This window comes from Rattus norvegicus, chromosome 4, assembly GCF_021556685.1.
Source record: "Rattus norvegicus strain SHRSP/BbbUtx chromosome 4, alternate assembly SHRSP_T2T, whole genome shotgun sequence".
NCBI classification, from domain to species: domain Eukaryota; kingdom Metazoa; phylum Chordata; class Mammalia; order Rodentia; family Muridae; genus Rattus; species Rattus norvegicus.
This window is the reverse complement of record NC_141537.1, coordinates 12,597,031-12,624,335: the sequence shown is the minus strand read 5'-3', so window position 1 is coordinate 12,624,335 and position 27,305 is coordinate 12,597,031. Positions and strand designations below refer to the sequence as shown.

The window sequence follows — 27,305 nt, the reverse complement described above, 5'->3', positions numbered from 1 at the left end:
AATGCCAAGTCCCACACTGGTACAAGATATATAATCAGCTACGGCTTCAAGCCAAAAAGGCTCTTCTCAAAAGAAGCACGATGCATTTTATGATAATTAAGATGTTGTGTTCTTATTCCTCCAACTAGGAAAGAGAAGAAAAACAACAACAAAAACCTTCAAGTCCCCCAAAGCCCGATGCTGTATGCCGGGCAATCAATAATCTGTCTTCTACGCGACAGTGTCTGCTGGTCAAGGTGCCTTGCACTTAGGTGTTTTCTTTGCTCTGCAGCATAGCTAGACAGTTAAGATCTCACCGTGGTCTCCGTACTCAAGGTGCGGTGCTGGGGAATACACATACTTTACTACTGAGCCCTAAGAACAAATCCTAAGAACTAAATAGAGACACATTTCATCTTTTATATTTTATTTTAGACAAGTAAAACACATACAATTTTTTAAAACAGAAGCAAACATGCATATCTAATTGAATTCTAGAGAAAACATCTCTACCCAGAATGCCTGCTTTCTGAATATTTTTATTCTTTGACTTATTGAGTGCCACCTTTCCTTTCCAACAAACAGAATACTCCTTTTATGTAAGCAACCAGATTTACAAAGTACATGTTATTCTTCTCCACTGCCACACAACATTCTCACCGAACATTAAGGTCAAAAATCGACAGGCCATGCAATTCAGCACCCTAACAGCTGCAGGGCATCAACACGGTAGTGAGTGCACACAAATACATACACTGGTACTTTTTTTTAGAGCAAAAACAGGATTATCTTGTGAATGTTACTTCAATGGCCTGCGACAGCCATCTTTCCACGTCATTATTTTTAAATGTCTGTCCTTGTACTGCTGCTAGCCCAGTGCCCCCGAGCCACATTTCCCTCTCTCCTGTTTCATTTCGTTTTGTATTTTTACTGTTAACATGGCTTACATAAATAGCACATCTTAAGTCTGTACTAGATGGACTCTTACATTATGTGCAGACACCAAGTGGCTTCGTCCCCATCAATAAGGCTTTAAACAAGGGTTAAAAATCTACTAATCCCGATCACAGACTGCATTTACATTTTACAGCTCATATATACATTTCCACTAAACGTTCTAATGTACAAAGAACTTCTGGTTCAATTGGTGTGAGGATCTGCCAGTGTTACTCCACTGTGTGAATTGTGGTTGTTGACTGTACTGCTCAGTCGTTATGGGCAACCGAGAACCAGCCTGAAGGGACCAGGGTTTGGTGTCCTGCAGATTTGCAGAAAGCAAGTGTAAACAAATCAAACACAAGGCTGAAATAAAGACGCTCCAGCTGTTCCCCAATATATATCAACTCAGTGGATTGGGGTACATCATGTTTGGGGTTATTTTTGGTTGAAGACAATAATCTACTGTTTAAATCGTCAGCATTGCCTCATAAGTTACCACAAACCCAGGCGGCTGCGACATTAGTGCACCTAAAAAGGCAAAAGCAACAACAACAAAACCCCAAACCACTTTGCTCTTGCTTTTGTCCCCTAATCTACACCTACTTCTAAACCAGCCAGTCAGACAATGAAGCAACATCCTAAACATACAAGGGCACATATGTGAAAACCTCTAACACCTAAAACCTACAATGTGCCTAAACTCGGTCTTTGTTTTTTCCTGTAAACTAAAATCATGGTAGAGCTACCGAACTTGGACCTTACAGTATATTTATTCACTATGGACCTGCAAAAAAGGTCACGTAAAAAAATAAATAAATAAAAAAGCATCCCTTAGAAACCAAAAGCCAGTAAAGTCTACTTTGGGTGGGTCCGCTATACTGAAGAACTGTCAAAACACATGCTGATGTGCTACAGCATGTCTCTCCGTACCTTTCCTCCTCATTTTTAGGTGGTGATACCCAGCAACGCATTACTCCCCCCACCCCCGTCCCTCCTTTATTCTGTTAGTTACTAGTGTATATCTGGTATGTTCGGACTCTGCATGCATTATATCATTTAATCCATCAATCTAATTTAAGTGAGAAAAGACTGGGCTAAAGAGATTAAATTATCTTTCAATCATTCACGAAGGCAATCAAGTAACAGGCCAGACCCACAACTGGGCCACAGCTTCTACCTCCCCAAACTAAGCATCATGAAACTAACCAGGCTTCATGTAATTCTGTAACCCAAGTCCTCAAAAGGATTGGGCCAAATGCAAGACCGCTTCAAAAAACAAAAAGTCATTTCCACTGGGCGCAGACTAACCACCATCAGCATTTCCGGAAGATGGCGACTGCACCTAGCTCGAAATGTAAGCGGAAAGCTCAGAAGACCGAGGAAAGCCGGAAGCTGCACTGCAGTCCTTTACAGCGAGGATTAAACAGAGAAGGAATAAGCTCCGGGGGCTGCAGCCTGCTCCGCTCCGCGAAGAAACCAGGGAAACGCCGCTCGGCTCACCGCGCCATGCACCGCAACAGCCCGCAGGCGCGGCTCCCGCAGCCGCTCTCCGGGCCGGAAGGGCAGCTGCTGTGACGCAGTCAGCGCCGGGGAAACGCCCTGCTCCAGGGTACAAGGGCTCAGTGATTGTGGGACTCAAGGCTTGAGGTCTAGAGCACAAGCCCACGCAATGCTCCGCCAAGAGTTTTTCCTCGGGTGTAAAATGGTTGGCAGCCACAACCGGGAAGCTTGGTTTTATCCATGGTTAGGACACGCCGGCTATAGATAGGTATTATAAAATTATATAGGTAAAAGTGCTATTGCTACAAAAGGTCAAAACTAAGCTACTGAACCTCTCACTTGTCAATCAAACCGTGTTCAAGAGAATGGCTCCTCATCACTTCTTACTAAAGCAAAATCCTTTCCTGCAGCTTTTCCCTCTGGTCACTTTTACTGGACTAGTTTCTAATGTCAGTTGAGGGAAGGGGTCACTCCATTGAAAGCTACAAGAACACTAAAAGCTAGAATAGCTGCGCGTGGTAGTGCATGCCTGTAATCTCAGCTAGAGACAGAAGAAATAGGTGTTGAAGGTTATCTTTGACAAAAACTGACTTATGAACCAAGCCTCGCCTTAAAAAAATAAAATCGCTTCGTCCCACCAGGGCACTATTAAGTCTACGCTTCCTTATTTGTCCGCCTTCTCTTAAGAGTCTCAACACCTTGCAAAGGATTTCTAGGCAGGAGTGTCCTGGGAGAATTTAACAGGATATGTGCACTATGCTATGTGCATTAACAGCATTCCGAGAAGGGAGCCACCTTTCAGAAGCACTAAAGATGGATTTCTGGTTAGGAACTCCTGCGGTGCTGAGTACTGCGGCAAGCCTGTAACCCTAGAGGAAGTGTTGAGTTGGTGGTCTCAGTCTGAGTCACCTGAGACCTTGTTTAAACTCTTGCCCACCCTTGTCTTCGAAGATCAACCGCATTTAGGTCATTTACGTTCACTTTCTGTGGACCATGGACTCAATCTTATTAGAAAAGCATAAACTATGTAAGAGCTAAGTCTCCAACTCCTTCCTTCCTGAAAGCCAGGGCCGCAGTGATTTCCCACCATGCCAACATTTTCTATTGGGACTGTTTTTCAATTATGGCTGGCTGCACAGAATGCTACCCTAACTTTTGCTGGGGATTGAATCCAGTGCTTTACCAGCACTATGCCTCAGCCCAACCCCTGCCCCTTCCTCAGTACTCAGAATCAAATTCATGCTGGGACTGATGAAGAATGCATTTAAACCCCTCACTCAAGGCAGATGATTTCCTATGTTCGAGGCCAGTCTGGTCTACCAGCCAGTGAGAACTTGTCCCCCGAACAAGCCAAACCCAGACCTGAAACAAGTACTCTACCAACAAGCTATAACCAAAGCCCTATACACTCTAACTGACCACTTACCCAGCACATCTGGTAATACTGAACGAAATCACTTAGATAGGCACTTTCTCTTCAGAAGTGTCAGTCTCTGACTTACAATGAGTTTACTTTAAAGCGTGCAGTTTTTCCACTCAGAGGTACATAGGAAGGAGACAATTAAACCTCAACTGTGATGTGGTTGTATGTGTTGCAGCAGCTCAGATCAGTAATGTCCACTACACAGGTCTCTAAAAGCCAGTGGCTGTTCAAAGATGCTCTGTATCAGTGTGTATCATGCTCTGCACTATTGTAATTGTGGTGTTTTCATAGGAAAATCTGTACTGCAAATGCTTTAAGACACTAAAGCTCTGAAACAATATACTCCCAAATCTATTAAATTCTCTACCACCAATTCATGATTAAAGCTTTTTTTTGAGACACAGTCTCAATATGGCTCTAGCTGTTTTGGAACTGAGTAGACCAGGCTGGTTTTCAAACTCAGAGACCTGCCAGCCTCTGCCTCCCAAATCCCACGGTTGAAGGCATGGGTCACTACGACCAGCTTAAAATTCAAAATTTAGTTTGGATAATACTGACTTGAGGGCTAGGTTGAGGTAACTTGCTAAAATCAGGAGGAAAGAAGGCAGGCAGGCAGGCAGACATTTCAGGATAAATGACTGGAATAAAGTGTGTGTCTGTCAGTAAAACTAGCTGGCTACATCTAGTGGGATGATCTGCAAATGTAACACTGATCCTTTCATGCAGCAGTGTCCCTCTCTGACACCTATGAAGCCTGAACTCACATGGTGGGACATCACATTTGCTGCTTCCGCATGCATACATTTGCTAAATTTGTATGCTGCTCTCAACTGGTAAAATGTTCTCCCTAAGGAAGGCTTTTTACTCAACCTTTCCTCCTTCCTCTCTCACACAGCACCTGTACAGAGGTAACAGACTGCGTGGAGAGGGTGTACTTATTTCCCAGGTCTCTGAAAAAGCAAGCACTTTTAACCACTAAGCCAGTCTCCAGGCCCATTTCTACAACTTAAACAATTGGCTCCTTTTGTGAAACAACCAGTAAAAGTAAAATGAAAAACCAACACATTGTTCTGACTCCCTTTGGAGGACCGCAATCAGACAGAAAGCCTTTGTCAGCGTCACCCCTAACTTTTCTTCCTATGTTAGTCCTGGCTGACCTGGGATTCACTATGTAGACCACGTGGGCCTTGAACTTGGGAGATCTACTTGTCTGTCTCCAGAGTGCTGGGATTAATATGGCCCGTACTACCAGGCCTGGCTGATAGAGTCTTTGTTTATAAAACTTCCATCATTGTCAAAGAACTGTGCAAGGAGAGACAATGCTTGTGGAATATGCACTTATGATCAAGTTTTAAGTTTAATATAGATGGCTTTTGCTAATTACTTTATAAAATGCTTATGTCACAGGGCCCACCATGTTATAGGAAATCTTTACCGTGCTTAACTCTATTAGTAGCCTGTCAGGTAACGAAGTATTTATGGTGATTAATAATTCTAGAACATTAACTTTGTAGTCTTATTTTTAAAGGTCAAATCTTCTTAGCGAGAAAGTAAACTGTTTTATATAAATGTCAGTTACCTAATTTACTAAGCCTATTTTAATTTCCATTTTTTCTAAAAAAAAAAAAAAGGATATTGGTAATAACCCCAGGAAATGTTGTACCACCCACTGTCTAGGTATGAGTTTAAACTAGACATGCTAAAGTTAACATGTCTGTATTATTCTCTAGTCACTACGATGGCATGTCTTTTCTTTACCCTTCCTCCTCTCTGTCAGCAAGATATGGGTATAAAGCCCCATATTGATAATATAGTTTAGACTTACTGGGTGGCTTGGGCTTGTTTTCAGAGACAATCTCACGTAGCTGAAGTTGGCCTTGAACTCCTGGTCCTCCTGCCTGCACTCAGGTACTGGTTACCCCACTTAACCTGATAAAACCTACTTTTGTGCATTGCTAAGAACTGAACCCAGGGTACCACACAAGATAGGCAATTGTTTTATCACTGAGCAAACAACAACCTTTTTTTTTTAAAAGATTTATTTATTTAATTTATGTATACAAGTACACTGTAGCTATCTTCAGACACACCAGATCCCATAGATGGTTGTAAGCCACCATGTGGTTGCTGGGAATTGAACTCAGGACCTCTGGAAGAGCAGTCGGTGCTCTTAACCACTGAGCCATCTCTCCAGCCCGCAAACAACAACCTTAATGATGACATGTTGCATCTAATGGCTGGGACATTATATGTATTATATACTCATTTTCTCCATACTAACAGATCCCTTGGCAGGGTTAGCAGGGGATTTGACTCATGGACAGTTTTTAGTTGTAGAAATCTTAAGTCCAAATAATTTAATCATTTATTTAAAAAAAAATTCACCCTCTTTTTCCTTATAGGGCTACATGGGAAATATTTTATAGATTGGAGGCCAGTCTCAGATATATTTATCATCCCACCCCTGCTTTTAAAAAAAAAAAAAATTAACTCGTAGTGTGCTTACTGTAGTTTTCTTATTATATTCCACTCCCTCAGAGAAGCCAAGCTCATGCACACATGAATGACTACTGGACTTTAGTAGTAATTGAACTTGGTCTTCACCACAAAGCTTTCTGGCATCTTAAACTTCTCTGCACTCTTTTGAATAGCCAATTGCTATAAGTACTAAAACATGCTCGCACTGTGACCTAGGAGAAGAGGAACTCAGTGGTTATAAGGCAAAAACAAATTCCAAACAAAAGAAAAACCAAAATACTTTATTGCAACAAGAACAAAAGAATCACATGCGTGACAAAAGCATCCATATAACATTATATTCCAAATAAAACATCTAAAGCTTGGCATTATAATTCCAGCAGCTAATATAAGTCACTATTTAAGAAACATTCCCAAAGAATTAAAAGTCAACACAAAAAAGGTTATCATTAAGTTTTCCAAACACCTTTAATTTAATTGGTTTTCTATAAAGTACACATGAAAGGAGTCACAAATCTAAAACTCCAAGGATCAGTTGCTACCCGGCTCATCCCTTTCTCAGTTTGTTTATGTTGAGGGACACAATCAATCTAGGGGAGTCTTTAAATTCAATCGAGGGGCCTAGAGAGAAAGAAGCAGCTGATCAAAATAACTGTTATAGTATAAAGATGCTATTTAAATAAAAGAGAGGAATTGGCTATACATCTTAAGAGGGCTTCAGGTTAATCTTAAACTCTGTGCCTCCCACTAGCATTTACTAAGCTTATGTTGAATGTAGCAAGACTAACATTTGTGATCATCTGCAGATACATCTTTCTTAAGATACAAACATTTGAGATAAAGTATCTTTAATTAGTGTGTGTGGGGAGCAGTCAGAGCACAACTGTGGGAGGGAGTAAGTCCTATCCTGTGGCTCCTCAGGATGAAGTACCTTTCTACCTGTGCACTGTCCGGAGGAGCTTTAACAAGGTGTTTTCTTCAGCTTATGTAATCGCCGGTCCTACCAACAGTGATACCTTACATGAGTCTCTAAGGACAACAGAAACATCAAACAAACCACAAAGAAGCAGGACATGGTGACTCATGCCAGTAATCCCAGCATCTATAAGGCAGAGGAAAGAAGATCATGAGTTTAAGGCTGGCCTGGACTACATGAGACCCTGTCTTGAAAAAAAAAAAAAATCAAATACCTCAAAACACAGTAATTCTATTACCTTTAATCAATTTTCTGCCCCTGGTGTTTATATATAGTACATTAATTTATTTACAGGTACTTAAAAGTTAGCCTCCACTGCTTCTTTGAAGGTGAATGATTATGTAGTGTCCTTAAGTATTAAAGCCCACACTTCACTCACCCCTTCAAGTCATGAATTAGCCTGAAGGATTTAACAGTCCTTTCAAAATTTCTCTTTGTAACCCACAATTTTTTTATCTATACATGTTTAAATACCATTAAATTCTTCTGCCTTTCAAGTTAAAAAATTCCATAGCTATGTGAAGTATGGTGGGAATAGTTTGAGGGTAGCCTGGCCTACACAGTGAGTTCCAAGCCAGACAAGGCCTCCACATAGTGATACCCTGTCTCAAAAACAAAAACAAAGGGCTGGAGAGAGCACACTGCTCTCCCAGAAGATAGTTGTAAGGCTTGATTCCCAGTACCCACAACAGGTGGCTCATACAACCTTTTAACTCCAAGTCCAGGGGATCCAATACCTTTTGCTTCCCTGGGCACCCGCACTCACAAGCACATAACACCCCTCATACACATGTGATTCCTATTGTCCCTACCTACAGAGACAATACAGTCCTTTGAAGGACTTCATAAGGTCCTGGGTAATGCTATGCATGCGTGCATACATGTATGTATATGAGATCCTTGGGCATGGTGGCATGTGCCCGTGATCTCTTCTGTCTCCTGAATACTGGCAATAAAGTGTGCACCACCACAGCCGGCTCCCATGATACTTTTTAAAGATTTTATTATCTCATGTGTATGAGTGTTTCACCTGTATGTCTGAAGGTAAGATGCCTGAGACTGGAGTTAAAGATGGTTATAAATTACCATGTGGGTGCCGTGAAATAAACCCAGGTCTTCTGCAAAGTGCTACTAACCAGTAAGCTATCTTCCTGCCCTCTTAGATGCTATTACTGAAAATTTCTACACATTCCTAGAGCTAATCCTACTTTTTATATTAAATGTCAGGACTCCTGGAAGTTGGGGGTGCAACCTAACTTTTCCTATTAACAGTCAATGTGAATGCGTGACTGTGCTGGAGAACTAACATTCCAGTGTTGGGGAGTATACTATCAGAGTCAGCATCAAAGGTAACTTGAATATTTTTAGGTTGGAAAAGTTAAACACACTAATACTCCCCAAAAAGAAATGGAAAAGGATGTGTCTCTGCATAGTATACCATGCACCTTTGGAAGCTAGAGGTTGACAGGCGTCTTTCTCACTCTTCGCCTTATGTATTGAGACAAGAGTTCCTTGAATGTAGAGTTCAACGACGGCTGGCCGGCCAGTGGGCTCTTAGCTCCTGTTCCTATCTTCTAGGGTTAGAATGCAGGCACACACTATTATGCCTAGCTTTTTAGGTGGGCACTGGGCTGTGAATTCATGTTTTTTAGTACTTTCTACCTAGTGTGCCAGCTCCTCAGCCCCTACCCAGGCATTTCAATACAACACTTAACCCCATTTATATGTCCTACTTGACACACAGTCTGGAGTTACCTTAACTGAGGGACTGCTCGGACACACTGGCCCTGGCCATGTCTGCAGAGGATCACTTGGTTACTCTGTACAGGAGGATCCTGTACATTCCCTGGGCAGGGCGGCCCTTCAGTGTGTGAAAGCTGGTTAAGCACGGGCCTCAAAGAATCAGCAGGCATCATCACTCCTCCATTGTTTCTGCTTCAAGTCCAGACTTCCCTCAATGGCGGTGTGTGACTGCTAATTGTAAGCTGAAACAAACCCTATTCCCTCCCCACCCCCAAGTTGCTGTTGGCTACTGTTTTATTATCAACAAAAGGCAATCTAGAACATAGTGTCTACATAGAAAAGACTCTATGAAGAGGATTTAACCATGTATTTTTTTACACATACAAAGGATCCAAGGAAAAACAAGACCTAAGCCTAAGAGTATGAAGTGAAAGGGTCTTGAATTTGGAAGGAACAAATCAAACTTGTTAAGAAATTATCAGGGTACTAACTACTACTACTAAGACAATTGTATAACTCAACAAAGTCTGTATATTATGATTATTAAGTACCCTGGTTCTTTTTTTTTGATTCTTTTTTTTTTTTTCGGAGCTGGGGACCGAACCCAGGGCCTTGCGCTTCCTAGGTAAGCGCTCTACCACTGAGCTAAATCCCCAGCCCCAAGTACCCTGGTTCTTATATAAGCAACTTTCCCCCAAGCAGCTTAAAGCTTTCTAATCTACAATACCTTCCTTGATTAGTATCAACTATCAAAAATAAACGAGACCAATTCTTCCTTAGTTGCCACAAAGTTCACAAAGTATGCCCTTGCAATATCAAAACTATCTAAAAACAAACAAGGAAGAGGGCTGGAGGGACATGATAATGTGGAGGGTTATGATGCCAGCAATGAGAACTTCACTCAATCAAAACTTTCCCTATTTGCTCTAAAGAAGACACCAGGGCAGGTGGAATTTAAGTGCCAAACCTCATGTTTGTGTAGCTGAGACTGGTACCTGATGATCCTCTGTCTTAGCTCCTAAGTGGTGAGAATGTACATTACACAGCATTCTAGGCTTAGGTTTTACTTTGAATCCCCCTCATGTACACCTATCAAGACAACTGTACTAGCAAATTAAATGCTTTCCTTTAAAAAAAAAAAACCAAACTTTAATTTCTTTTAGTCCTGAATAAAAGATTCGGAATGAAAGCTATAACCCAATACATAGACTGTCCCGTTTTCTATTTGGATGAGAACATTTTTTGAAGTCCAGGCATAGCTTTTCACTCATTACTCAAGACTGACGTTCTAGAGAGCCATTTTCCTATTGAAACTATGTAAAAGAAGAACAGTTTCTACTGTGTCACAATTGAGATTCCCTATAGTGAGGTGGAACTGGAGACTGGTGGTAGCGCACTTGCACTCAGATGTTCTTGGAGATGAGCCCCAGCAGGGAAAGACCAAAAGGCACTTCAATTCTTTTCACTCTCGTTTGCTTTTAAGACGGCCAAAGTGGGTACAGAGCCATAACTAAGAACACCTACTGGACAGTATGATCTATGTATGCAGAGACACTTAACATGGTTTCATACAACTCGGATTAATGATGTTTGATGCTGGTTTCTGAAGTGATTATAAATTTGTTATAGAATGAAAAACAAAACAAAAACTCCAACAAACTAATTTGATATTTCAAGTTTTTCTCATCTGATGAGCTCTACCCTAACCACAGCCCTAGTAATAAAGGCTAACCTTGAAGAACAGGTTCTTTCGTGACTTAAAAACAAAAAGCATGTCAGAAATACAGCAGGAGCTTGACATTTGACTATGTGTAGTATATATAATACATACATATATTATATAGGGGTAGAGTCCATAAAGAAAGCACTTTTCTGACCTAGCACCTAAGACTTCAAATTGTGCCTGGTGCCTGGAGAGGTCAAAAGGTACCCAATCCACGGGAACTAGTCTTACAGAAGGTTGTGACCCACAAGGGGGTACACAGAATTGAATCTAGGTCATCTGCAAGAGCAGTAAGTGTTCTTTAACCACTGAGCTATCTCTCCCCAGTTTTCTTCCTACTATCTTAAGGGCATTACGAGTCAGTTCATTGAAGTAAACTCTTTTCTGTTCTGAGCTCCAAGTCTTCAGACTGATGTTTAAACTCAGTGGTGAAGCACTTGCCCACTATTTGTGAAAAATAGTTCTGAACCTCAGCACTGCAAGAGGAAAAAAAAAAACATCCTAACTGCATAAAGAGGGGATAATAAACTGTGAGATCAGGAAGGCAGCCATTGAAATCCTTATCTGCCAGCTCGGGTAAGTAGACCATAGACTATATGCAGAAACAGGTCCCAGATCCCACCATTGGGAGACGGGTTAAGAGAAATCACAGTAGTTAAGATTTCTAAGCTGGTTTTTAAAAACAAAAGAATCATCAATAATCTGGGGTGGCTCACTTTGCTTAAAAAACAACAAAAACCCACAGAGGAACAATCAAGCAACCCCCAAATCTCATTACAAGATTTTACTTCAAATTTTCTTTCGCTTCATTCTTTATTGTTTGCACCACAGCAAACCACTGTCATAAAGAAACGCAAATGGCAGGAAAACTGAGCTATGGTGCAAATGTTTGGATAGGAAGGTTCCAAGTTCTCATTACTAAGTAGCTTAGCTTCCACTCAACCTAAGACGTCAGATAGGGACTAACCCATCTGTCAGCTGAGATCACAAGACAGTGCTGATTCCAGTGTCAATTCACACTGAGAGAAAAAAAGATCAAGACGCAAACATTTTAAATTACACAATATATAAACTTCATAATATTAATGGCAACACAAACATGGAAGGAAAAATGCCATAAAATACAAAACCAGAAACAATTCAACTACAAACTTAATAGGACAAATACTGACCAACTTGGTACATTTAGAAATTTTATTTTAAGTACTGCTCTTTCTTTAAGTAAGCAAAAGACCCCCAACAAGTATTCTTCCTCACTAGCTGCTTTAGGATATAAAGTTTACAGTTTATACTAGACATTAAAGGAATTGTCCTCCCTCTCTATTAACTGCCTATATAGTTAACTTACTACATAATGCTTAAAGAACACATATTTATGGAGGTATTAAACTTCAGAGTCACAGTAAGATATCAGTTTCCCTAAAATAACGTCAGAGAACTATGGGTATCTATGCTTTTGTTATGTTCTGATTTTGCTTCATTTAGTGAAAAGTGTGTAATACTGGTTTCTGCAGATGAAATTCCACTCTGAAAAATAGAATGGTCTAACCATTAAACAACACAGAGAGTAGGGAATTCACTTTCTGGCTAGCAGTATGCAGGAAACTTTCAAACTTGTTTTGTTGTTATTTGTCACTTTTTCTGTTTTAACTGTTTTTGAAGTAGGGTCTCATCTAGCCCAGGATGCTCATGAATCCCCACCCCCTTTATCCTCCCATCTCCATCTTTCTACTAGATTATATTTTCACTAAAAAAACAAAAACAAAAACAAAAAATTGCATTCAAGTTACCTACAGCCTATTTAGAATCTTCAGAGCCCTATCTACAAATGTGGAGCTGGGTGTTGTTATCATTAAAACACATTAGCCAGGAACAGGCATGTAACAGCAAATTCATTTCTTGAACAGACAATGTGCATATTTACTTGTAACTAAAATCGTTCAAGACAGGATCTCATGTAGCTCAAGCTGGCCTTGAACTTGTGATTCTTCTCACTGTACCCCCAAAATGTTAGAACTACAGGCACCTGCCACCAAGCCCAACAAACCATCTTCTTTGTCTATCAAATGATTTCAGTTCCATAATTTTCAGGTATGAATCTTTATATCCTTCTGCATTTTCAAGGACACTAAATGTCAGGGGCATGGGTGAAACAAATGGGAATTTCAAATCAAGACCACACATAAGTTAAAGTGGAACGTTGTCTCACTCAAATGTCTGTCTTATTTTGTAAATGTGTCAAATAGAGCAGTACAGGTATTATACACCCAAAGCTCTAGGAGCAGACAATGAGCAACCAGAATTCAGGCTTGATCAGATGAGTTTCCAGTCTCACATTATCTATCATGTTAATAAGCCCTGCTACCAGAAGGTCAATCTTCTGCTCACGAAAACCCACAGCCACTAGAAGCTGTCACATTGACAGAACTAAACAAGGTTACTACCAATTGAGTCTAATATTGGAGTAAACAGTGCTCTATACCTTGATAAGCTTCCAAACACATTAATGTATCATAAACCCATCCATTTAAACCACTGACTTTTATATACCACTGGTAAATTTGTAGATGAAATGGTCTTCTCTATTTAATAAGAACATCCAAAGACAGTTTTTCTTCCCAGCCTTCTGCAGAACCATCCCTGGCATGGTCATCAGCTGCTGCCAGCCCTGCTTGCCTACCACCATCTTGTCCTCTCATCTAAACTCTGATCTAAACAGCCTTCTGAAAAACTGGAGAGTCAGTTTTTTAGTTTACAAAGCATTATGACAATGTTTAATCTTATAATCTCTAAAGGAGCACATGTACACTCAAATTCTTATCAACTGCCTATCAGTTATTAATACCAACTGTGGCCCCAAGCATTAGAGTAGAGAAGTTTTAAGAGGCACAGAGGAGGTTAAAGCAGTGACATCTGGAAGTGGGAAGGGGTACTTCAGACTGTGGGACAAATGCACAGGTATTAGGAGATGGTATTTTAGCACCTCAGCAAACCTGTTGTGTAAAGTCCAGCTAAGATGACAAGCGAACAAGAGACAGTAATTTAAATAAGAAGAGAGGCTGTGTACCATTTGGTAATCATTTTGAGATTACTAGAAAAGAAAGTTCTTATGACTCAAGAAACAAGCTTGGGGCGTTCATGAATGTAGAAGTCCTAGTCCCTGCAGCTATAACCACCGATCTGGAGCCCTGGAGCTAGACCTCCAAGAGACCTGAGTATTACAGAATAGCCACAACTGAGAGAATTCTATGATGAAGGAGAATTCCAAGGCTGTGACAGGGTTTCATGCAGTCCAGGCTGACCCTGCAACTCACTGTGTAGAGAAGAATGGTCAGGAAGAATCTCATGATCCCCTGTCCCTCAAAAGCTAGGATTATGCTTGTGCTATCATGTCCAGCTCTTAAGAATTTGAAATGCCAGTTAAGAAAAAGTAAAAAAAAATTAAGAGTTTATGAATTTCAGGGAGTCAACAACTGGAAGGAATTTGGAAGCATACAAAGGATTCATTTCCATTCGACCAAAAAATGTCCTCTTTTCCTTAAGACAAACTGCTTCATATTTAGTTCTTTTTCTAAGGAAAAAAATGATGTAAGGATAAAGGAGCAAGGGAATTTACAGAGAAACAAAAAAGGTTATTCCACAGTTATACAAAATGTCCATTTTAATAGATAAGGAGCAAAAAGCTTTCAATTTGTTAATTATAAAACATAACTACATTAAAAATACTGTTTCTTTTAGCTCATTCACATTGTATAACAACAACAAAAAAAATCTACAAGGAATGCTACAAACCAATCTTGATTTCCAACTACAAAGGGCCTACCGCTAAAAAGAAACATAAATTAACATAACCATGACCCAGGTTAAAGAAGGTTCTAGGCCCAGCAGGCATTCATTTTCTCTCAGCACCAAATACAGTGTTTGGTGGAAATAGTACCCATGCAGTCTGTAATCCTAGCAATAGGAGGGTAGGCAGGAGTATGAGTTCCAAGCTAGCCTAGGTTATTAAGTAGCAAAACCCATTCAAACCCTCATTCCCATTCCTAAGTCCCACTAAAAATACATTTTGTGCTATTACAAATGTGCTTTAAAGACGCAGGCTTGAGAGCTTCAACGAATATTTACAAGAAAGCATTTGTAATTCTATCTTTTATTTTTAAAAGGACGACAAAATGCAATGTGAAGTATTGAGAATGACCTTTCACTTTCATACAGAAAACACCAGTAGCTGGTATTCTCCATTACTGAGCATACTTATATTTGAAAATACAACCCTCACCAATAAGATTAAACTCTCACGGGATGTACTGACAGGGAGGGTAATGAACACAAGAATGTAAGAAGAACGTTTAAAAGGGCCCTTACTTTCAGATTACGATAGTCCTTAACCACTTGTCTGTTCTAGGAAACTCAAGTGTTCCTGGGTGTTGTTCACTTGCTTTCAAACTCTGAGTATGCTGTATTCTTCTATTCAGACCCGAAAAACTTGGTGTTTTGTCTGAAATAGTCAACACTGCTAGCCCTGGTGCCTTCTGAGCCTAGCCTGTCCTCGTTACTCATACCAGTGACACTCAGGGCCTCCGAGTTGGCTTACAGAAGGGAACTGCCACCTTATGTAAGCACACTTTGCAAGGAGAAAGGCAGATAAGAAAATAGGGCGTCAAACCTTCTCCTCCACTAGCGGCTGGCACACCCCGAAAGGAGTGTCCTTTCGGGGGCTCCCCCACCCCCACCCCCGGCGCAGCTGTTCAGCTGCTGGGGGGAGGGGAAGCGCTTTCAAACAGTCATCTCTTCCTCTTCGGGCAGCCAACGCCGACCGCAACACCATCTCCTCCGCCCAAACCCGGTCCCCTCCCCCGCCCTGCCTGGGTCCCGGCCAAACCCCACAGGAATGCAGCCGGTCACATGCGCTGCGGCGGCGGTGGACGTGCCTCTCCCCCCGCGCCCCAAGGAGACCCAGCGCCATCTTGCCCTGACGCAGTTACAAAAGTCACTGGAGAAATTGCGCCTCCACGGCCGCACCAGCGCCCCAAAGTCTCGCAGAGGCCGAGCCAGGGCCCTCACCTCGCGCAGGAAAAGGAGCAAATGGTCGGGGAAGAGCCTTGAGACTTCCTTCGGCACTGCTTGGGTTCCATAGAAGCCGCGGCGACAACGATCACCGTCATCACTTCTCCCTCTCTGCCTTTGCAACAGTCTCCCCCGACGACTCTGGCCCCACCCGCTGCTGCAGCATGAGGTCATCGTCAGCCAATCCCTACGCGCCCGACAGAAATCACCGGGCGCCGATTGGCTGCCGCCACCGCCTCTGCCTCTCCCCACTCCTCTTACGGAGCACCCAAGGTCGTGTTGCGGGCCAAGAAGACGGAAACCGCCATTTCGGGGAAAGGCCCCAAAAGCCAGATCCGTAACCGTGTGACTTTAGTGGGGAAACCTGTTTTATTTCTTGGCCTCCCCTTTTTGCTTCGAGAAACCAGCTCCGCCCCTCCCTCGTTTAATCACCGCCACACAAACGAACTCCCGCTCCCCTCCCAGCACACTGTCCCGCGGCCGGGAATCCTTCCCCGGTGCTAAGAAGTATAGGAGGCGGCGGCAGCAACTGCACCGGCAACGGCAGCTTTTACCCCATACACGGTGGCAGGGAGGCGGCGCTGACGATGGCTGCAATTTTTTCTGCGGCTTCTCCCCCTGACCTCTTCCGTTTCTTGCTCCTCCATCGAGACGGCGCCGGACTCGCCCGCTCCGCTTTTATCCCGTGCCCGGAGCCTGCGCACTGGAGCCTCCTCAGCCACTAGTGGGCGTCGAGTGACAATCCGACCGGGTTCACCCAGCGCTGGCAGGCCAGGCCGGGGGGGAGGGGGCTGCCGGGACTGAGGCTGCTTGGGGTAGGAGCAAGTGCACCACCTTGGGAAGTGATGGGAGGGGGATCGTCCCCGTCCCTGCTGTCATCCTTCTACCCACTAGTGGCACCCTCAGGCTCACCAACATCCAGACTTGAGGGCTACTCGGGGACAGCGGGTAAAAAGCCAAGCCCACCGGCTAGCGAGACCTCCCCAACCGTCGGCGAATGGATGAATGCACCTGTTGTAAAAAAGACGGAGCGTCTGGCCAGCTCGCGGCCTCTAGCGTGACGTCTCCACGCCTCGGCGGAGAGGCCGCGTCGGGCCGCAGCCCATAACCAAGATGGCGGCGAGTAGCTTCGTCCCCTCCCCCCTGCCCCTGCGGAGCGGGGCGGGCGGGCCCCGTGCGCTTGCCGCCGCCGCCGCCGCCGCTGCCGCCGCCGCCGCCGCCGCCGTCGCCGCCATTTTCCCAGAGCGAGAAGCAGTGACACTGAGCGGGCGCAGGGGGCCGAGTCGGAGATCGAGCTTGAGTTCGGGAGCGGCAGCAGAGGGGGCATAGACACTCTGAGCAGCCTCGGCGTCTCCTCAGCATTCCTGACTGTGGCCCGCAGTGCCCGACTCCTGGGTTCTCACTGAAGACGCTGCGCGCTGCTGCTTGGGGAGGGGGTGTGGAGCCGGTTCTGCGACCGCAGTGGCTGTCGTCGGGGGTCGACCGAGCGCTGAGGTGTGGAGAGCCTCGCCCGGGGTCGAGCCGATAACAGGGTTCGGGTGTCTGGTGTGTGACCATCACAGGTCAGTGCCTGTCGTGTCTATGGGTGTCGTGGGGTCCGCGGTGGGGGGGACTTAGGGCTCCAGGGAGAGGGTCGCTGTCCTTCAGTAGCCGGGCGTCCACACTGAACCCCAGGAGCCTGTGCTGGGGCCAGACGTCGCTTGTGGAAATCGAATGTGTCCTTTCTCCTGCCTGTCCCTGGCACTGGGGCATTATGGCGGGTTTTGGGGTAGTGGAAGGGGAAACTGGCAGTTAAACCCCCTTGAGAGTGGGAGTTAGGGAGGGGGCGCCCTCCTCCCTGGTAGCGGGTTCAGGCCTCCGGGGTGAGGAAGGAAGCTTGTGACTGGTAGGGCTTGTGCCGGAGAGGTCCCGCGAGCTGCCAGCTCTCCCTCTCCCCTAGCTGCATCTTGTTCGGGTGCAGAGAGAAGACGTTTAGGCCCCATTTTCTTCCTCCTGCCCTTGTTCCCTGCCACTCGATGGCATATTCTCTTAAATGTGAAAGGGGTTAAAAGAACGCCTTGGGCATCTCTCTTTGTAGGAGAGAGACCGCTCCTCATCCTCTCCGGAGAGGGTAAACCCGCCCCTAAGGTGGTCACCCCAGTCAGTACCCAGCCTTCCCAGTCTCCTCCCCCGCTCTTCTTGCATTACTGCCGTCCTTTACTGTGCCAGAGCCTTAGAATCCACAATATGGCTCATTTCAGGAGAGCTTATTTTGACCGAGAGATTGGCACCGACGCGGTGGCAGTAGACAGAGATGTGAAACAAACGGTTCCCTGTGCTAAACGGGGGAGGAGGGAGAGAAAAAACAATCCTGGGTGCTTGCCTCACTGGCTTTAGTTCCGCCTAGATCCGCCCTATCTAGACTGTCTCTCAAGAATGATCAAATATAAAGTCAAAGAGAAACCACTGGAGTTAGTCCTAGAGTAATTTTCTGTTGCTTATTTTATTATTTTACTCTTTAGAGATGTGGATAATATATATGGGTTTGGAGTTCTGGAGACCTTGGAGAAGAACGAAGTGAGGTGCATTCAGCTCTAGGTCGAAGATAGCAATACCTAATTGGGAAACAGTCTCCTTTTCCCTTTAATTCCTGAGATGGAGAGTAAAAACTGTAATTTCCCTCTTTTGTCCTTTACAGATTCTAAAAATGGCGGCCCCAGGCTGATGTTGTGGTAATCTAATCAGCTCGGGTCCTCCACACCCCATGCAGTGCGTTTGTCTGCAGTGTATTACAAGCTCATTATGTTTACATGGAAAAGATTGGGCTCCCCCCTTCTCCAAGCCATTTACAAAAATTCGTCAGTTTTATTGCAAATTACAGTACTGTGTTTTAGTTGATTAATTTTATTGGTTTTTCCTAAGAGGCAAATAAAACAACACTTTTGAAAAAAAAATAGACATTTGGCCTTGAAAATTTCATGGTCAAGGGGCTTTTAAACATTAAAGATTTATTAACTCCAGATAATAGTTTATGTTGCCCTTAAATCGCCCATTTTAAAGTAATATGTCAAAGTAAAATGTTTTGTTTAGTAGCCCATTTTGCATGATTGGGAATTTTTGTCTTCAGTTAAACATTCCCCATAAAACTCTTAACTAATTTTGTATATTTTGGTTCTTAGAGTCTGTTTCAGAGTAAATTTAGGGAGCTGTACACACAGACCTAAAGCTGTTACTCACTGGATCTAAGGGTTCCTTTCTTCCCAATCCATGCTTGCCTCTGGTTTCTCCTGTGTTCTAAGCCTTCCTAATCTTCACTTGGTTGTGTGCTTGGAAAGTGACACTCCTGCTCTGCCGCCTCTTATTTGTTGTATTGCATACTATCATCGTTATGTAAGTTAAAGTAAGGCTTTGCTCTTCATTCATCCCCCATGCCCAGTTGCCTATTGGATTGGGCCATTTGTCTTAATAGACCTGAAATAAAAGCATTATCACAATAAGGTCTTGAATCCTTTTTATGCCATCATTAAAATCTTAAAAGTCTGAGATAGAAAATTAAATGTCAGGTGGCATTTGGCTGTACTTTTAAAAGTGTGATTGATTACAATTTATTTGCATTGTGGGAGGGATATCTTTTTTCAGGGTTGAAGTAAATAGCAAGGTATGAGTGGGTCATTAGTGGGGTTTAATGACCATTCTGATTGTGTAGCAACTGAACGATGAGTGCCTTTCAATCCAGAAGTGCTTAAAAAGGTTGGAGAGCACACATTGTTTCACAAGTCTTTCTCCACTGTATAAACCTCAGAGCAGGCTGTACTTTATATTGTGCTTATATGAACTAGCTGATGTTAAGGTGCACTCTACAAAATAATTGTGGAAATAATGAGATAGGTGATTTTACATGCCAGTGCGTTTCATCTTTGAAGGGTACTTGGGCATACAACTTTACTTAGGATCTTTGAAATATTATACAATGAATGTTGGTGGGTAGTGGGCGAGTTTGCATAGGAATTTGGAGTCACTTATTTACGTAACACTCTTGACTTGAATACGTGAGTCTAGACCCTAGATACAGTATATGGGCTTCATGGTTAAGATTTGTGATTTAGAACAAGGTTGGTACTTTTAACGACGTTTGGTATTTGAACTTCCTATCTAGTGCATGAAATTAGTGTTTTATAAATTTATGTAGCAAAAGAGGGAACGTCATCTATACATACTGTGGCTGTCTTGATATTGGTCAGGTCTGGACACAAAATAATTGGCTAACTTGGTTTCACATAAAAAACATCAAGTTAGAAATTTAAAAAGGGGGCTGGAGAGATGGCTCAGCCATTAAAGGCTAGGCTTACAACCAAAAATATAAGAAATTTAAAAAGGCCTCCTTTCGGTTTTTGTTGCTCTTTTGTTTTGAATCCTGTAAGATAAAGAGTAATTTTGTACCTTATTTTAAGTATAACTTTATAAACAACACACCTCCATTGTACAAGTTAGGGTGGAGGAGGCAAGTATATTAACAGGTTATGTGTGATTTCTGTTCCCAGAGAATTTTGAAGCATTTGAACTCTTGGAAGGAAACTAACAAATAGTCTTTGTTCCCAAGGATCGCTAAGTTTGAAGGACCACACGCTTATCTCTTTATGTTGATTTATAGAAAACCTGTGATTGGAGAGAGAAATTATTTTTAAAAAATTTATGTTTAGAGACTGCAATTTGATGATACTTGGTTTTTGTTGTCATTATAAAGCATCTTTTTGATCCCTGTTTGAATTGAGAACTTTTGTCCTTCTCTTTCCGTCAACTCTGTAGTCCGAGTGGCTGTAATAGCTGCTCCTGGTGGTTATGGTCAGCACTAATGCTTCTGTGATTCTAACTTATCCTCACTTCCTCTAGCCAGAGAAGCTCCACTTATATATCTTATTGATGAGGGCAGCTATTACTTCTTAAATTAGTATCTTAATTTAGAAGAGTATTGCATTAATTTTTGAGTATTAATTTCTTAAACCTATAGTTTTATTTTTAAAGATGTATGAGAAAGTTCTAATGGCTCTGGTATTCTGGAAACTGATATGGAAACAGATGTGTACCACCATGGTGATATTTAAATATAAAAAAGGTTTGTTTTTGCTTAGTTATGAAGTAGTTATACAAATTTACATTTATATAAACCATTTTCTATGTTAAATTTTACCTTTTAAAATTTTTATAGTTATGGAGTAATTATGCAAATTTACATTTATATAAAGCATTTTCTATGTTAAGTTTTACCTTCTTAAATTTTTATATATTCTTTTAAAGAGCAATGGAATTTGAAAGCTTATCAGAACTAATTAGAGAATATTAGCATGAGTAGTATGCAGTTTTTTGAAAAGATGATATTTTATTTAAAACATTTTAAAGTATAATAGCTTTTATTTCTAAAAGGTTTATTCTTGGCGGATGATAAATGCTCATCTATATGTTGAATTTAAAGCTTTTTAAAAAAGTGAATATGTACTTCAAAATGGGTTAATTGGGGACTGTTTCTGGTTATATCTCAGAACAAATGTTAAATACATGTGTTTTTTGAGAATTATTTTTACTTTATGTCAAAATACATTTTTTAGTTACTGCCTCAATAAAAGAAAGGCTCTGTCTACTTCAGATATTGCTTGTGTGAATATTATTAGCTTTGGGCAGAGTTCAAGAATCTGAGTGACTCTTTTGTTATGAAGAAATATCGGAAGGAGCCTTATTTCCTTAATGGCAAACTGATTGTTTTCATATTAATTAAATATTGAATATGAAAGAGCAGTATTTGTGGTAGAAATTGTTTTGCACTGTTAGAGGTAGATAATATTAACTAAGGATTTACCTAGTGCTGTTAAGCTATGTTATAGAGAACATATTATGAGGCAAAGAAATTGTTATTCTTTTAGCTAAGTGCTAAATTAAAAATCAAATGGTGGTGATCCAAATTGAGATCTTATTTGTATCATTAAGCATATGAAAATTTTTTAATAATGTTTAATGTCTATGATGCTTTTTAAATAAGCTAAGCATCAGAAAATCCTTGTTAAATTCACATGATACAAAATCAGTTGTTTTTCTCTCTTGGTTAATTTATTGTAGATCGTTTAAGAAAGCCATTTTTCTGTTGTTGGATTACAGCTTTATTAGAAATCTCATTTTGTTATTTATCCAGAGTGTTTAAAGTCTTAATTTTTGAGGCAGGGTACCATGTATCTCAGACTGGCTTGAACATGCTATGCGTAGGATGACCTTGAACTTGTGATGATTTGCCTCCACTATTAAATGATGGGGATTACAGGGATGCACCACCAGACCAGGTTGATCTGTTAGGGGTTGAATCTAGGGCTTCACATATGCTAAGCTCACTAAGCTACATCCTCAGGCCTAAGAGCTTTTAATTTGTAGATAATGACGTGTAATACATTGATTTAATTAGTAAATAATCAGATACTTATTTAACATTTTAAAATATCGTTTGTTTTCTTAGTTCTTAAAGTGAAGTGTGAGATCTGGGTGAAAGAAAATGGGAACCAAGGGATGGGGAAAGAGTAATTGAGTCCATGAAAACAGAATGGGAACTGTTGGAGGGAAAGAATGAGCCAGAAATGGACAGAAGTGCCGGGGAGAGTGCGAGGGTTAGAACAAGTGTCTTGAACACACGTATGAACGTGCACTGGAACACACTATGCTGGGTTTACATGTAAAGAGCTAATTAAAAATAATAAAGTAAAGAGGGCTGGGCTGTAGCTCATTGTCTCCCATCCGTGAGCTCTCAATCCCCAGTTCAATCCCCAGTTCTGCTCCATGCCCACCCCCTTCCAAAGAAACAGCCTCGCTCATTTTACAACTGGGGAAGAAAAGCAATTCCTAGTAACTCCTAGATTGCTTAATAAAGAATTAATCCAAAAGAAGGGGCACTTTCAGTCCTGAAGTTTATTATTGAGAAAGAATATTGGGTAATCAACCTGTATCATTGCCAGCATAGTTGTACTTAAGGTTTGAGCTTTAAGGACAGAAGGCTAAGATATGACAGTGGGAATTAGTGATTACAATTAGGGATAATTATAGAATAATTTTTTAAATTTATTTTTTAAAAATTTAAGGTGATTTTGTAAAGTTTTATTTTTGGTGTGTGTGTGTACACGCACACACATTCTATATGATTGAGGGCACGTGTATGCCTTAGCATGCTTGTGGAGGTCAAGGGACAACTTTTAGGAGCTGGTTCTCTCAGGACTCAAGCTTATGCAGTATTTTCCTGCAGAGCCTTCTATATCAATGGTTGTTGGCCCTGTACCCAACATTTCATTTTTTTTCTCTTTTTTTGAGACAGCATCTCTCTATTAGCCCTGGGTGTCATGAAACTTGCTATGTAGATCAGGTTAGCCTCTAACTCTGCCTTCTGAACCTGTAAGATACTTTTAAGTTCATAGAATTGTGTTGTTAAATGTTTTATCTGCAAACATTTAAAAAATTTTATGTTTCTGGATATTTTATTGTAATTTTAAAAAGTTAAATTGTTACTATTTTAAAATAGGGTCTCTCTACCTAGCCCTAGCTGTTCTGGAACTCACTATGTACACTAGGCTAGCCTTAGACTCACAGAGATCTATTTGCTTCTGCCTCCTGAATGTCGAGGTTAGAGCACCACCATACCTAGCTAATTATTTATTTCCTTTGGTCCAGGGTCCTGTTATGTAGCCCTTGTCAGCCTTGGAGCTGGTTATGTAGATCTTCTGTCCCACCTCTGCTCTGTTTCTGAGTGCTGAGATTATAGGCATATGCCACAATGCCCTTTTACAGCGTAAACGCTATTTAAAACTTAAAATTATGCTTATGAGTTATTTTAAACTTACTTGATTTAGGTTCAAAGGTTAAATATGTTTTCTGACTTCTTCCCACTGGTGTAAAATGAAATGAACAAATGCTATTTATGATAATAACCTCCACTGTTTGGGATAGTGTCATGAAATCAAAACACCTTTTTTTCTATTTCTTTTTATTGAAAATAGTTTTTTGTCATGCAGTGTATTCTGATACAGTTTTGATCACCCTCCCCCCGATAGGTTCATAGAAAAGGACAAGATATAAGGAAAATATCCTCTTATAGTTTTGTTTTCATTTTTTACACACTAGTAAAATGCAGCTTGCTTGTGAGTTTTCATAGGTATCTGAAATGGTACAAGATTTGAAGGGTCTTAGTATGACTGTCTTCAGTGACTAGAGCTATGCTTTAGTAGCCAGGAATTGATAAGGGTTTGAGGTTGGTCGAATACATAGATAATACTCATCCAGAAAATAGGATTATTTTATTTGAAATTATTCTCTGCTGCTGCTTTTAGAACCAAGATGCTTGATTGGTTGAATTGACACAACCTCTGTTGTGAAGCCTCCCCTAACATTGTTGAAGGCTAGACAGCAGATGAGTTTGAATAGCTCCTCTTTTCTTGGCACTAAGTATACAGAGAGAGGTAAGCTTGCTCTCCCTGGAGGAGCCACAGCTTATTTCTACTTCTCATTAAGTCTACTATTTTAGTTGTGACTTTGTTGCAAGGAACAGATACCAGCTAAAGCTAACTTACGTAAAGGACTTATTACATAGGGAACTCTTAGGATTTATTTATTTGAAATCTGGTTGATCTCACAGAGTAGCAAGGTGTCATGGAGCTGACACCAGTCTCCATCTTGCTCCTTGTTACTAGCTGTGCCTGGTTAAGGGGGTGGTGTCAGGGAAGAAGGTGCTTCTGATGTGGTGGGAGGAGAGCAACAGGAAGGTACCTATAATGTAACCCTAAATACTTGCTTTTCTTTTTTAATGTATACGAGCACACTGTCCCTGTCTTCAGACACACCGAAAGAGGGCATCGGATCCCATCACAGAGGGTTGTGAGCCACCATGTGGGTGCTGGGAATTGAACTCAGGACCTCTGCAAGAGCAGTCAGTGCTGCTAACTGCTGAGCCATCTCTCCAGCCCAATACTTGCTTTTCTTACTATAATTTTTAGTTAGAAAACAAAATCATAGGTCATCTCATATGTCCATGCGTATTTGTCGTTGTGCATGGCTCATCTGCTGCTCTCCATCCCCCATCTCAACGTGCTTTTTTCTTTTGGTGGGGGAGAGGGGCAGAGTTTAAAGGTACTTGGCAGCACCTCCAGAACTAAGTCACTGATACTTCAAACTGGTGGCTTTTTATTTAGAATATGAAAATTGCTCTGTACACATGTATGTTAGAGCACATACAAACTAGATTAACAAATATGCAAACATATACTTGTACCGCATGTGCACATATTGAGGAATGCTTACAAAGGCAAGTTTTTTTTATGAAGATGTCGATTATTTGTCTATTATTCTGAAAATGTAGATTATTAGTATACACAATTCCAGGATTCAATTCCAGGATTACATAAACCGGCTGTGGTTTAAAAAACAACACAACTTTTGTTGTTGTTTATTATTACACACTGCATTGCTATAAAGACCAGGCTGGCCTTCAGTTTGGAGTAGCTTTCCTGCTTCTGCTTGGGTTATAGGGGATGTTACTATACATGGGTTATAGGGGATGTCACTGTACATAGGTTATAGGGGATGTTACTGTCCATGCATTATAGGGGATGTCACTGTACATGCGTTATAGGGGATGTTACTGTACATGCGTTATAGGGGATGTTACTGTGCATAGGTTATAGGGGATGTCACTGTACATGGGTTATAGGGGATGTCACTGTACATGGGTTATAGGGGATGTCACTGTACATGGGTTATAGGGGATGTTACTGTACATAGGTTATAGGGGATGTTACTGTACATGGGTTACAGGGGATGTTACTGTGCATAGGTTATAGGGATGTCACTGTACACGGGTTATAGGGGATGTCACTGTACATGGGTTATAGGGGATGTCACTGTACATGGGTTATAGGGGATGTCACTGTACATGGGTTATAGGGGATGTCACTGTACACGGGTTATAGGGGATGTCACTGTACATGGGTTATAGGGGATGTCACTGTACACGGGTTATAGGGGATGTCACTGTACATAGGTGATAGCACTGCTTGGTTTGCTTTGCTTTTCTTTCCTCGAAACAGGGCTCTATGTAGTCTGGGCTGAGGATGAACTTGCTGTGTGATGAACGATGATCTTGAACTTCTGATCTTCCTGCCTATACCTCCCAAGTACTGGAGCTATAAGTATGTGATAGCACACACATGTGGTATTGGAGATCAAAACCCAGGGCTTTTTGTATGCTGGGCACTAACAACTGAGGTACATCCTAGGCTCTAATTTTATTACATTTTGAAATAATAATATTGTTGTCATAATCTGGGGAAGCATATGTGTAATACTAAGAATTTCTTCCATTCTTTAGAACAAGGCTTGTTGATTGTTGGAAATTATTTAGGTGATGGTGATGGATAACTATGAAGATTAAGGAAGAATTTTATTTTTTTGTAGTGTGGATTGAAGCCCAAGTGGTTCACACATTAGAGAGGCAGAAAAGGCTAAGTGACTCACTGTAATAGAAGACTGAAGAAAGAAGGATTATGGAGAACTGAGAGCATGGAATCCTGATTTTTAAAAATTGAATGAAGGAAAGAAAACAAAAACTAAAAAACAGAGCAAGTGTGGTGGCACACTTGATCTTGGCACTGGGAGCCAGAAGCAGGCAGTGTCTGTGGGTTTGAGCCCAGCCTGCTCTACATAGAGTTCCAGGACAGGGAGAACTACAAAGAGAGACCATGCCTCAAAAATAAGTAAATTAACAAATAATTACTCAAAGAATGGAAGGAAAGGTGTGTAAAAGGAAGTTGCACATTGAAGGTTTGGTTTGTAAAGTAATGATGGAATATACTCTAGAAGATTGGGGATAGAAAACCAGACAGATTAGATGGTTGTTGATTTTAAGGTTGAGATTAATAATGAAGTGAGTGATCTGAGCCTTCAGGGACAGCTACGTTAGCAGCATGTCTCTATGGCAGGTTTCGTATGTGTTAGCAGCAATGAGTTTATATTTGTCTAATGTTTGCAAGGACAAGAGAAGGAAGTTGTGGTTTACTTCACTTAATTGGATATTTTAGCCACCAAATTCCAGGCTTTGAGGGCAAATGTATAAATATCTCAGTTTTTTGGTTTTTGGTTTTTAGATATGAGGTTAAGTTAATGATCTAATTGTGAAAACTACATGTTTCATAGGTGTTTCAAAATAATGTGACAAAATATAAACTGGTCATTCAGAAATATAAGTAATATATTCTTTGGAGCTAAGAAAGTTGAGAAGATTGTATGGAACAGGTTTCATATATCTTCTGAAATAATATTGTTAGGCTTTTTTATGTGTATCATCAAGAAACGGCCCTCAGGAGGGCCCCCCTTGTGTTCCCCCCCAAGTAGTTTTGTGGCACACAGTTTTAAGTTTGAAAGTGGAGAAGGCTCAGATGTTCCTGCAAGTTTTGTACTCTCTTTATTGAGAGGGAAAGGAAAAC

General features: G+C 41.5%; 2 protein-coding genes and 1 long non-coding RNA gene across 34 annotated transcripts in view; 1 reads left to right on the top strand and 2 right to left on the bottom strand.

The window, feature by feature from the left end:
• LOC120102473 (uncharacterized) overlaps window positions 1–17,385 on the bottom strand; it is a 44,429-nt gene extending 27,044 nt beyond the window's left edge. For 3 of the 8 annotated variants that reach the window (XM_087659660.1, XM_087659661.1, XM_087659662.1), the window contains exon 1: window positions 15,826–16,481. In XM_087659660.1, coding sequence (XP_087515786.1) covers window positions 15,826–16,002 — 177 coding nt within the window. In that variant the 5' untranslated portion in view covers window positions 16,003–16,481. Of the gene's footprint in view, window positions 1–6,581; window positions 7,422–8,740; window positions 9,293–15,825 lie in introns of those variants that run through there. The other 5 variants (XR_015686309.1, XR_015686308.1, XR_015686307.1 and 2 more) reach the window with 4 other exon arrangements.
• LOC147994686 (uncharacterized) lies at window positions 390–2,469 on the bottom strand. Its single transcript, XR_015686311.1, has 2 exons — window positions 2,125–2,469; window positions 390–1,237 (listed from the first exon to the last, which is right to left on the bottom strand). It is a non-coding gene; the product is annotated as an uncharacterized LOC147994686 (long non-coding RNA).
• The window catches only part of Kmt2e (lysine methyltransferase 2E), a 68,962-nt gene continuing 58,691 nt past the window's right edge, over window positions 17,035–27,305 (top strand). For 24 of the 25 annotated variants that reach the window (XR_015685519.1, XR_015685518.1, XR_015685516.1 and 21 more), the window contains exon 1: window positions 17,070–17,390. The gene's annotated coding sequence lies outside the window, so the exon portion shown is untranslated. 25 annotated transcript variants of the gene reach the window in all.